The 12,539-nt window shown below is 50.1% G+C and overlaps 1 protein-coding gene across 3 annotated transcripts in view; it reads left to right on the top strand.

Moving 5' to 3' along the window:
* Nucleotides 1-12,539, top strand: part of ABTB3 (ankyrin repeat and BTB domain containing 3) — a 299,425-nt gene that overhangs the window by 223,029 nt on the left and 63,857 nt on the right. For 2 of the 3 annotated variants that reach the window (XM_087868780.1, XM_087868779.1), the window contains exon 4: nucleotides 538-690. In XM_087868780.1, coding sequence (XP_087724906.1) covers nucleotides 538-690 — 153 coding nt within the window. Of the gene's footprint in view, nucleotides 1-59; nucleotides 431-537; nucleotides 691-12,539 lie in introns of those variants that run through there. The other variant, XM_087868781.1, reaches the window with a different exon arrangement.

The raw sequence follows: 12,539 nt of genomic DNA, 5'->3' as shown, positions 1-12,539 counted from the left end.
GCTCTTTGCACCTCTGCCAGGTGCTAAAAAAGCCTCGGGACAGCGCAGTGCCCAGGCAGAGCTGGGGCTGGGAGAGCTCCACAAAGGGAGCATGGGGAGACAGGAAGGGAGAGTTGGAGGACACCTTAGGGTTGGGCCCAGAATAGGGAGCCCCAAGGACTCATCACCCCAGGCGTTTTTTGGGGTTTTCTACCAAGGCCAGCCCCTGTGCTTGGTGCTTTAAGTGAGCCACGTCCTGTGTGTTCACATGATCTCTGAGGGAGATAACACTCGCAGGATCGTCACATGGTATCCCTGCTTTGCAGATGAGGAAACTGAGGCCCAAAGACTCTGGAGAGCCTGCAGCCGGATCACCGGTGGGGTCACCGGTGGGGTCACCCGTGCGATCAGGATGTCTCCGACGGCTCTCCCACCACTCGGGCAATCAGAGGCAGGGTCCCCGGGGAAAGCGGGGGTGGGGACCGGCGAGGAGGGGGTGGGGCTGAGCCGGCAGCCCCCGCACCAGCCGCCCTAACGCTCTCCCGTCCTCCCGCGCAGGCCCTTCCTCGTGCTGCCGCCGCTGATGGAATGGATCCGGGTGGCCGTGGCACACGCCGGCCACCGCCGCAGCTTCTCCATGGACAGCGACGACGTCCGCCAGGCCGCCCGGCTGCTGCTGCCCGGCGTGGACTGCGAGCCGCGCCAGCTCAGGTAGGGCCGGGCCGGGCCGGGGCGCCGCGACCGAGGGGCGCCCCTCCCCGGGGGAGCAGGCCCGCCGGCCGCGTGCGGGGCTCCGGGCTGAGCGCCGCCACCCGCCAGCCCGAGCCCCGCCCCGCGCTTGGCGCCCCGCGGACCGTGCGGGCTGCGCGGGTTGAAGTGACAGACCCGGGCTGGACAAGCCGCGGGTCCCTGGGCTTGCAGGGACCGGGGAGGACAGGAGCAAGCAAAGGCTGTATGGGAATGCTCCCGTTCGATGACCAGATAACCGTGTGCTTCTTTCTGTTCACATTCTTTCTACTCTCATTCCGCTCCTCTCCCTCCCTCCCTCCTTCCCTGTGTCCGCAAGAAAGAAATGCCGGTCTTGCTGTAGTTTCTGACAACACCTTGCAGGGTGCAGTTGCTGGCTGGCTAAGAGCACATCTGCTTTGTCGCATACATGGGGATGGCGTGGCTGTCTGTTTCCTAGGTCTGTATCCCCTGTCTCTCCTCCTTCAGGCTGGGAGTTCTTCTTGGGCCATTCAGGGACCCCATGCACGGGGGACTCATTTTTACCCAAAGCAAAAGAATTACAATGACTCCCTCAGCTGAGTCAAATCCTGGGTCTAAATGCAGAAAGCAGCAAGCTCGGGGCTGTGTGTGCACTGTCTTAACTCGTGCTTTCAGGTGGTCGTGGTCACCACTTCCTTTCCTTTTTCCCCAGCTTTGTGGAGACGTAATTGACATATCACACTGTGGACTTTGGGGTGCACAAGGTGTTGATTTGATACATTTAAGTATTGCACAGTAATTACCACCCCTGCATTAGCTCACACCTCCATCCTATCACACAGTAACCATTTCTTTTTGGTGGGCAGAACATTTAAGACCCCCTCTCTTAGCCACTTTGGTGTATAGGATACAGTATTTTTAGCTATAATCACCATGCTCTACATGAGATCCCCAGAACTTGTTCATCTTGTAACAGGAAGTGTGCACCCTTGAACCAACATCTCTCCATTTCCCCCACCCCTCTGCCCCTGGCCACCACCATTCTACTCTCCGTTTCTCTGAGCTCGATTTAGAGTCCACATATAACTGCGAGCACATGGTACTTGTCTCTGTCTGTCTGCCTTATTTAACTTAACATGATGCCCTCAGGGTCCATCCAAGCTGCTGCAGATGGTAGGGTTTCCTTCTTTCTCATGGCTGAATAATATTCCATTGTGTACGTATGTATTTTTTCACATCTTCTTTTTCTGTTCATCCACTGACAGACTCTTAGGTTGCTTCCATAGCTTAACTATCGTGACTAATGCTGCAGTTGAACGTGGGGGTGCAGATGTGTCTTTGAAATCCTGTTTTTGTTTCCTTTGGAGATAAACCCAGAAGTGGGATTACTGGGTCATAAGGTAGTTCTATTTTTAAATTTTTGAGGAACTTTCATACTGTTTTCTATGGTAGAATGGTGGCTGTACCAATATACCTTTCCACCAACAGTGTACAAGGGCTCCCTTTTCTCCACATCCTCGCCAACACTTGTTATTTCTTTTTTTTTAATGTTATGTTAGTCACCATACAGTACATCGTTAGTTTTTGATGTAGTGTTCCATGATTCATTGTTTGCGTATAACACCCAGTGCTCCATGCAATATGTGCCCTCCTTAATACCCATCACTGGGCTAGCCCATCCCCCCACCCCGCTCCCCTCTAAAACCCTCAGTTTGTTTCCTGGAGTCCATAGTCTCTCATGGTTTGTCTCCGTCTCTGTTGCCCCCCCTTCATTTTTCCCTTCCTTCTCCTAATGTCCTCCCTGCTATTCCTTATGTTCCACATATAAGTGAAACCATATGATAATTGTCTTTCTCTGCTTGACATATTTCACTTAGCATAATCTCCTCCAGTTCCATCCATGTCGATGCAAATGTTGGGTAATCACCCTTTCTGATAGCTGAATAATATTCCATTGTATATATGGACCACATCTTCTTAATCCAGTCATCTGTTGAAGGGCATCTCAGCTCCTTCCACAGTTTGGCTATTGTGGACATTGCTGCCGTGAACATTGGGGTGCATGTGCCCCTTCTTTTCACTACAACTTGTTATTTCTTAGCTTTTTGAGGAGAGCCATCCTAATAGGTGTGATGATAGCTCATTGTGGTTTTGATTTGCATTTCTCAGCATCTGGAGTTTGGGGGGGGGGGTCATTCAGTTTGTGAAGTCTCTGAGTCCCATGAGTGTCTGTGTCCCTGGGTGTGGTGCTTCTGAGCTGTTTGGGGGTCTGTATCCCTGGGTGTGAGATCTTTGAATTGCTGGGAAGTCTGTGTCACAGTGTCTGTGGGCTGTTGGCAGGGCTGTGTTCCCATTTTGAGCTGTCTGGCTACTTGAGGGTCTGTGTCCCAGGTTTGAAGTCTCCCAGCTATTTGGTGGGGTCCATGCAGGGTTGGAAGACCCTAGGTTCCTTGTGGGTTCTGAATCCTAGATTTGTGGTCTCTGAACTCAGAGTACAAGCCCTCTGAGCTGTTCAAAGGGTCTGTATCAACGTGTGAGATCTATTGGCTGGTCGAAGTCTTCATTCTTGGGGACCCTGAACCGGCTGGCTCTTTCCCAGCGTGTGAGGTCTCTGACTATTTGGGAGTTTGTACTCTTGCTGCCTGGTGTACAAGGTAGTTTTGGGTATGTGTCCAAAACAGGTCTGTCCGCAGGTCTCTGCTCTGTTTCTGTAGCTATCTTCAGATTGTGAGGTTCTGGAAGTATTTGGGGAGTCTGTATCCAGAGTATCCCATTCTGAACTCTTGGGTGTCTGTGTTCAGTGGCATGAATCCCTTGAGCCATTTGTGGATCTCCGTTTACAAGCTATGTGGGCATCTCTGTCTAGACTATGAGAGCTCAGAGACGTCTGGGTGTGTGTGTCCAAGGCGCGCGTTGTCTGAGCAGTCGGAGGGTCCTCATCGCAGAGTCTGAGGTCTCCAAGTTTGTTAAATGTTGAATGTCCATCTGCTATTGGGGATTTGTGCTGACGAGTGGGATTTCTGAACTTTTTTGGTGATCTGTGTTTCAAGGTCTGAGTCTAAAATATGTACAGAACTCATACAACTCAATAACAAAAACCCAAACGATCTGATCATAAAATGGGCAGAGGGTCTGAATAGACATTTCCCCCAAAGAAGACACACAGATGGCCAACAAGCGTAGGAAGAGATGTTCAACATCTCTCATCATCAAGAAAGTGCGAGTCGAAACCACAATGAGAGATCACCTCACACCTGTCAGAATGAGTGTTACCAAAAGGACAAGAACCAACAAGTGTTGGCGAGGATGTGGAGAAAGGGTAATGCTCATGCATTGTTGGTGGGAATGCAAACTGGTGCAGCCACTGTGGAAAATAGTATGGAGCTTCCTCAAAAACTTAAAAACAGAGTTACCGTAGGATCCAGCAATTCCATCTGAAGAACACAAAAACACTAGTTGGAAAAGATACATGCACTCCTATGTTTATTGCACATTGTTTACAATGGCTAAGATATGGAAACACCTGTGTCTATCGATGGATGAATGAATAAAGAAGATGTGGGGTGTGTGTGTGTGTGTGTGTGTGTGTGTGTGTGTGTGTTAGTGGAATATTACTTAGCCATAAGAACCAATGAAATCTTGCCATTTACAACAACATGGATGGACCTTGAGGGTATCATGCTAAGTGAAATAAGTCAGACAGAGAAAGACAAATACCACATGATTTCACTCATATATGAAATCTAAAAAAAAAAAAAACAAAACAACAACAAAAACCCAGACTCATAGATACAAAGAACAGATTGGTGGTTGCCAGAGGAGAGGGAAAATGGGGCAATGGACGAAATGGGTGAAGGGGATTAAGAAGTACAGACTTCTAGTTATAAAATAAGTTAGTCATGAGGATAGGGAATATATTCGATAATACTTATTAACTTGTAAGGTGACCGATGGTAACTGGACTTCTGGTGGTGACCATCTCACAGTGTATACAGATGTCAGATCACTGTATTGGGAACATCTAAAACTAATATAATACTATACATCAGTTATGCCTCAATAAATAAAAATAAATTTTTAAGACACCTTAGGACAAACGTCTTCAAAGATTGAAGGGGACCCCCCCCCCGACTAAACATACTCAGGGTACTTGAGACTCAGACTTGGAAACCCACACCCCGAGTGAGTTCAGAGACCTCACACCTTGAATACAGAATCCCAGAGACCATAGATGCAAACTTGGAACGTAGACCCTCAAAGAATTTGGAGACTTCACACCCTGAACACACACTGTGAAAGACTTCCGACTCCTACATAATCACCATTTTTTTTTAATCATCATTTTCAAATCCCCACTGCGCACCGGATGAGGAACTGCCCTTCCTCTGAAATTCATCATGTGACTGGGCTGCAGAGATTTCCACCCTTCCAGGATCTGATTAGGGTCTGCAAGGAAAGGGAGGGTTTGCAGCATAAAACAGAGCCCTCTGAAGACCCAGAGGCCTAGGAACACGTGGGGGACTGATCTAAGTTATCACTGCTGGCCTTTATTGAATGCTTACTGTATGCTGGGCTACTTGAAGTGCTTTACACAGGTCGATTAATGTCTAATCTTTCCCAAACCTTACGAAGGGGATGCTGTTTTTATGCCCACTTTATAGATAAGGAAACCAAGACACAGATAGGTTAAGTAACATGCCCAAGGTCAGCCAGGATATGGATTCAGGTGGCCCAGACCTCCAGGCCCACAGTCCTAACCACTTTCTGTCTAGGCTGTCGAGGCAGTTTCTACCTGCGGTGCCCTCCTTTATACCTTGCCACCTGGAATAACAGCATGTCTCGGGGAGAGGCTAAGGAGCAGCTGTTTAGTGAGCACCTACTGTATGCCAGTTGTCAATTACAACAGCAGATTTACATTCATTGCTTGTTTCCTTTAATCCCTGAGGCCACCTCCTGAGATGAGTATCATCTTCCCATTTTACAGGTTAGGAAGCTGTTGGGGGACAGTTTATAGATGGAGGTACCAGGGATGAGGTCCTTGTGGCTCATACCCACAAGACTCCCCTGCCCCCTGTTTCCCGGGAGGGGCACCTTACCTGCAGGCTCTCTCCCACCACCTCGTCCGCTGTCCCCGGCTCGAATCTGAGCTGTCCTCGAGGCTCCAGCTCTTCTCTTTGGAACAGTCCTGAGTCTGCTGGGTGGCAGGGAAAGTAAGATGTTTCCTTAACTGTCGTTGTCCAAGTACTCCTTCTTGTTTATCATGCTCTCAAGAGACTCCATAGCTGAAAGGTTAGGGGACTGGGCTCCAGAGTCCCATTGTCTAGATCCAAATCCCACCGCCATGATTAATTAGCTGTGCATCTTTGGACAAGCTAGTTACCCTCTCTGGACCTTTGTTTCTCAACCCGTAACATGGCCACTATGAAAGCAGCCCCCCTCAGAGGTTGGTGCAGGCACAAAGCAGGGCCAAGTACGTGAGACACCAGCATAGACAAGGCCCGAAAGGAAGAAATTGCTCACGACATGGTCATTATTAGCTAGCATTGCCCCACGCCTCTACTGTCCCTGGAGATAACAATGGAGACTCATACCTATGTATTGCTTTATAATTCCTTTTTTAAAGATTATATTTATTTATGAGAGAGAGAGAGAGAACAAGCATTGAGGGGAGGAGGAAGTGCGAAGGGAGAGGGAGAAGCAGACTCCCTACCAAGCAGGGAGCCTGATGCTGGAACTTAATCCCAGGACTCCAGGATCATGACCTGAGCTGAAGGCAGACACTTAACCCACTAAGCCATGCAGGTGCCCATATTACTTTATAATTCTTAAAGGCTTCCAACATTTTCTCATGTGAACCTCAAGACAGATACTGTTGTTATCCAAGAAAGTAATGCTGTCCCATTTTACAGAGGAAGAAATGAAGGCCCAGCAAGATTAGGTAACTCTCCCAGCATCACACAGATACTAAGTGACAGGGTTAGGAGCCAGATATGAAACCCAGACTCCCAGAGATACAACCAATTTTTCTGGTTCCTAACCCTAAACCTAGACTCAGCCCTCTTCGAGATGCTTCTCTTCCAGCCCTCTTCAAGGATGCTGACAACCCTCTTCCAGATGCTTCTTGTCCTTGTTGCAATTCGATAGACTGAGCATAAGCTTCCAGGGGCCACTGTGCCTCTCCGTGCCCCTCGTCCAGCACGGAGCTCTTACTGGCATCCAGGACGTGAGCGTGACGCCCCGGCAGGCCAGAATGCACACACCGAGAGCAGGGAGACAAAGGAAGTCAGTTCTGTTCAGTCTCCAGGCTATTTTTAGTCCTTTGGCTCTCAATTCTTGACTCATTTATCTCCAGAATCACAACTGGTGTGTAGAAGATGTACTCACTGACTGTCCCGGCTAAGTGTTCATCAAGTTGGGAAATCATTTTTGAAGAGAAAAAGAAAATACAGTATTCCATTAGCTTTCCTAAACGGTAAGTGTAAGACTCAGAAATTCCATTAACTAGACTAAATTTAGTATATGACGGATGCACCAGTTTAAAAAAAGAAAAAAGACTTTTTTTCAGTCTAGGCAACATACAGACACATCTATGTGTATATTTTCCCACCTCATTTCATGTGACCTGAAGCAGGAATTCCTGTCTCCAACCTGCAGGAAGTTGTGCTCATTCAGATAGCCCACAAATAGGTATTGGACACCTACTCTGTGCCTGGCACTCAGTCTTCATGGCGTGCAGTCCCCAACGATTGTGCAAGGCAGGCTTGATTATCCCATTTTACAGATAGGAAGGCTGAGGCTCACTGAGGCTGTGGAACTTGTCTGAGGTCACACAGCTACTGTGAGGCAGGTGAGTTCTAGAACGGAGGACTTGGCAAGTGGAGGTAACAACACAGTTTCCTTGTCGCCCTCCCCTCGCCCGTCCTAGACATTCTTCCTAGGTGCCAGGTAGGCTCCTGGTTTGAGCCTGGCAGAGCGGAGCTCGCCTCTCTCAATAAACAGCCCTAGAAAGGGGCAGGTCCTTGGATGTTCTAACAGATTTGGGAACTTGGGCTCTTGGTGTTGCCGGCTAGAGTGTCGTGACTATTAGCACATGTAATTACCTACCAGCTGGCCGAGGTGTCCTGGTGGGAGGCAGCCTGGATACCAGCTGGGACAGAGCAAGCAGAGTCAAGGTTTCTCAGGTCTGATGCTAGCGCAGCCATTGATTTTCAGAGTGACCTTGGCCAAATGCAGCCAGAGCCCTTCTTTTGTCTTTCTTCAGCTATGGTAAAGCCTCACCATGGTGACCGGGTTTATTCAAAAGGAACACCATTTGATGTGACTGTAGTTTGTAAGCTGACGGGGTGACCCATTTAGTCTTCCTTAATTAAAGTATCAGATCATCTAAACCTGGGACATTCGGCCTTTTCTTTCTTTTCTTTTTCCTCTCCTTTGGGAGGTGGGGGAGGGGGAGCAGATAGAATAAGGAAAAGAACAAATAATACATCCTGGCAGGGTTTGTGCATTTTCTTATTAATAATGGGCCTTGAAACATTTTAGAAATACAAAGACTAAATACTGTTTATTTCCCCATTTTTGTAAGAGGCAATTTTTCTGCTCCGGAGTGGGCCTGTGTTTAAATAATGATGATAAGGCGCGTTCTCAAATCCCAACTTAGCGGATAAACAGCACCTACAAACAGGATTTGGGGGTTGTTAGAACCACGAGCTCACTCCAGGAAATGGTTACTCTTTTTGCAAAGAATCGTTCTCGAATTCAAACCAGATTTTGAGCCGTCCCAGAATGGATGGGTTTGGGAGTGGTATGGAGCAAAGAGTATCAGGATGGGATACCAGGGTCATTGTGTTCTTTCCTTCGCTCTTTCATTGCATTTATTGAGCACCTACTAGGGGCCAAACCCCACTCTAGATGCTGTCATCTGGGTCTGCTGCTTTGTAACAAGTGACCTTGGGCAAGTCATTTCACCCGTCTCACGGGATGAGATTCATTCCCTATAAAGTTGGGGGCGACAACTGCCTCGTGGGGTGAGGAACCCCGGAAGGGAGCCGAGTATGAATTGAACAAATCGCCCCAGAGCTTGAGCTGCTACTTTTAACCCTTCTCAAGTCTTCTGGACACGTTTTGAGTTTAGCAGGCTTTGTTATTTGTGCAGTTTGGGTCAAACTGGGTTCTAAGGTGAAGGATGCACCACAACTGGACCTCTCCTAAGAGTCTGGTGCCTCCCCCCAGCCCTATGATGACAGCTGGAAGTTTGGGTTTATTTACCAAACAGGTATGGGGTGCTGATGGTCTGCCAGGCCCCGTGGGGGGCATAGGGACACCATGTCAGGGCCACAGCATCTGTGGTCTCCTAGGAGACAGACCTCATGCTGCTGGAGCTGTTGGCTGTCGTTCCTGTCAGAAGAGGATCCGCTGGCTGAGGGGAATTCTGGCCCTTGGTGTCAGAAGGAGAGATGCTCTCCATTGTCCTTCCTGCATCTGTATGGAACCAGGCCATGTTCTGGGCTCAGAGGGGACAGAGACCCAGGCACCACTGGGGAGATGCACAATAAACAATAGTAACAAATGGGCAAGATGATTTCAGAGAAGGTGAGCAGGTGTGGGGCAGACAAGAATTGAGGAGGGAGGGACAGACGATCGGTGGTCGGAGAGCACCTTGGGCTCCAAAGGGGAAAGACGGTGTGACGCTCCTGCCTGAAAGGCACACTTGGTATCATGGGCAGGAGACACTGGAGGAAGGAGGGTAGGGGACCTGGAGCCACATCCACACCAGCCATTTCCCTCGGTCTCTTCCACATCGATCCCTGAATCCAGACCTGGTGCCTCCCCGTTCTCTCCCTCAGAAGGTCACGTGTGGAGGCAGAGCACCTGGGCCCTGGCCTGGCTCCGTGGGCCCTGGAAGGCTCCCCAGCCTCTCACGGAGTCGAGAGCCACTCTCTCTGCTTCCTTGGAATGCCCTTGTCCTTGCCCGGCTCCGGAAAATTCCTGCGGCTCCCCAAGGCCTCGTGGGCTGGGCTGGCCTGAGAGCGCAGCCACAGAATGCCAGCCCCTTCCTCAGCTCCAGGGGGCATGAAATCCGTGCCGCGGGCCCCACGGTGACCCCAGCGGAGCCACCGCTGCCCCCACACTGCAGTGCATTAGTGCCTCCTGGAAGACAGAAAGCTGCCTTCTCCCTGATCCCAGGAGAGTCCCTGTGGGGCTCCGCTGTCCTCCCCTAACAGCGTCAGGGACAGACAACGAAGCCTGCTCCAGGAGCCGAGCGAGCGGGGCAGTCCTGCACTCAGCGGGCACATACCGAACGCCTACTGTGCGGCTGACACACCATGTGTGTCCCCCATCTGGGGGTGGCAGGGGGCAGGACAGAGAGGTCTCCAAGTAATTACAGAAAAATGTGGTAACCATTCTAATACAGGGCGGTCAAGACCGGGCTCCAGGAGGCCGAGAAAGGCAGGAGGTACCCTCCGATGTGAATGCTGCAGAATGAACAGATTGGTCAGGTAGAGAAGGTGACGGGAGGAGAGGAAAGGAAGTCAGTCCACACAGAGGGAAGCACGTACGCCTCAAGCTGGGAGCATGTGTTGGAGGAAACGTAAGGAACTCAGACCATTCCAGCACCACGGCTCTGAGCCGCCTCCTGGGGGCCAGGCCCTGGACCAGGTGTGGGATGTGGGGGAACACGGGGCTGAGCTCAGGGCGGGGGGGGGGGTCTTTCATGCAGAATTCTGACTGCGTATGCAGAAGATGGGTGCCATCGAGGACTTTGAAGCAGGGACACGACATCAGATTTGTATTTTTGTTTAAGATTTATTTGTTTATTTTAGAGAGAGAGCAAGAGAGAATAAGTTGGGGGAGAGGGGCAGAAGAAGAGAGAGAGAGAATTTCAAGCAGACTTCAAGCTGAGCGTGGAGCCCAAGGTGGTGCTCGATCTCAGGCCCCCGAGGTCATGACCTGAGCTAAAATCAGGAGTCAAATGCTTAACCGACAGAGCCACCCAGGAGCCCCCAGATTTGTATTGAGAAAGAGGGGCTGGTGGCCATGTGGATAATGGGCCGAGGCAGGCGGGGGTGGGCTGGGGGTCCAGAAGTTGTTGTAGGAATCCAGATGAGAGCAGCTGACAGCCAGACTGACAGGTGGGGAGGGCCAGAGACAGCGAAGGTGGAAGGGGCAGGACTTGGTGACCCGTGCAGGGGTGAGGGAGTGAGGGGTGTTAGGCATGACCCTGGCTGTGCCCAGGGGAGGGGGGACCTGCTGGGGTGTTAGTGTTTCCTGGGGACAGAGTTCCGATTTGGGAAGATGAAGAAGCTCCCAGGATGAGTGGTGGTGACCGTGGCACAACAGTGGGAATGTACTCAATGCTACGGAACGACCCACTTTAAAATGGTAAATCTGTGTTGCGTATATTTCACCACGCTTTTTCTTAAAAGGCCATGTTACCGGATGGAAAAGACCAGGCAGGATAGTGTGTAAGATGTCAGCTTTGTGTGAAGAACATGCATGTGTTTGCTATCCGTGTCCGGCCATCTCTGGAAGGGTAGATAGGAAACCACTACCCGGGTGGTATTTGTATCCGGGGAGAGGATTGGCACCCTGGATATATGGGTTTCCTGTGCCTGCCGTGGACAGGATGGCTTAGAACAACAGACACGTATGGTCTCACAGTTCTGGAGGCCACAAGTCCAAAATCAAGGTGTCGACAGGGCCATGCTCCTTCCAGATCCTCTAGGAGAGGATCCTTCCTTGCCTCTTCCAGTTTCTAGAAGCCCCGGCTGCTCCTTGGCTTGTGGCAGCATTACCCCGATCTCTGCCTTCTCCTCACGTGGCCTTCTTCTCTCTGTGTCTCCATCCAATTTTCATCTGCTTAGAGGGATGCCAGTCCTCTTGGATTAGGACCCACATCTTAACTTGATTACATCCAGAAAGACCCTATTTCTAAGTAAAGTTACATTCACAGGGAAGGGGGTGGGAGGCTAAGATGCCAACCTACTGATGGGGAACATAATTCAACCCATCACACGGGGGGGGGGGGACAGAGACGGGAGGGAAACTCATTTGACTGTTGGGTTTTTTGCAGCACATGGTACCTATTCCCCTTACCAAATTTTTACGGTAAAAACTCACGCTGGGGTTTCTGTCTTGGGAGAGTGTGTAGCTAGGGATGCTTTTAACAAATACAGGACAAGGACAATATGGGTTCAGTTTTGAAAATGCCAAAGGCAAGTTGCCATCCCAGCTGGTTGTCCATTGAAATGAGAGAGTCCGTGTAAGGCTTTTTCACCAGCGCAGGCTTGCCAGGGAGTCAGGTGCTCGCCAGGCATCCAACAGGGAGGAAGCAGAGGACAGTGGTTAAGAGTGTAGGCTTGCAGCCTGACCACCTGAGTTCCAGTCCTGGCTTGACCACTGACCCTCTATGTGACCTTAGGCCAGCTCCTCACCTCCCTGGGCCTCAGCTTCTATATGTGCAAAATGGGGAATTGCCCACCTCATAAGGTTGTGGGAAGGATCAAATGACATAATATATATTTATGGGGCACCTGGGTGGCTCAGTCCGTTAAGCAGCCAACGCTTGATTTCAGTTCAGGTCGTGATCTCACGGTCGTGAGGTCGAGCCCTGAGTCTGGTTCTGCACTTAGCGCAGAGTCTGCTTATCCCTCTCCCTCCCCCTCTGCCCCTCACCTGCTTGCGCTCTCTCTCTTTCTCCCTCTCTCTCTCCAAAATAAGTAAATAAAATCTTTTTAAAAAATTATATATATTTATTAACACCATGTGGCACACTTGTGTCATGGTAAATGCACATTAAATACTAGTGATTATCCTGATTCTGCCACTCGAGACCATGAAGGTCTGCTCCTCCC

Source organism: Ursus americanus, chromosome 17, assembly GCF_024610735.1.
Source record: "Ursus americanus isolate L20-20 chromosome 17, mUrsAme1.1.p, whole genome shotgun sequence".
NCBI lineage: Eukaryota > Metazoa > Chordata > Mammalia > Carnivora > Ursidae > Ursus > Ursus americanus.
This window is presented reverse-complemented; position numbering and strand designations above follow the sequence as displayed.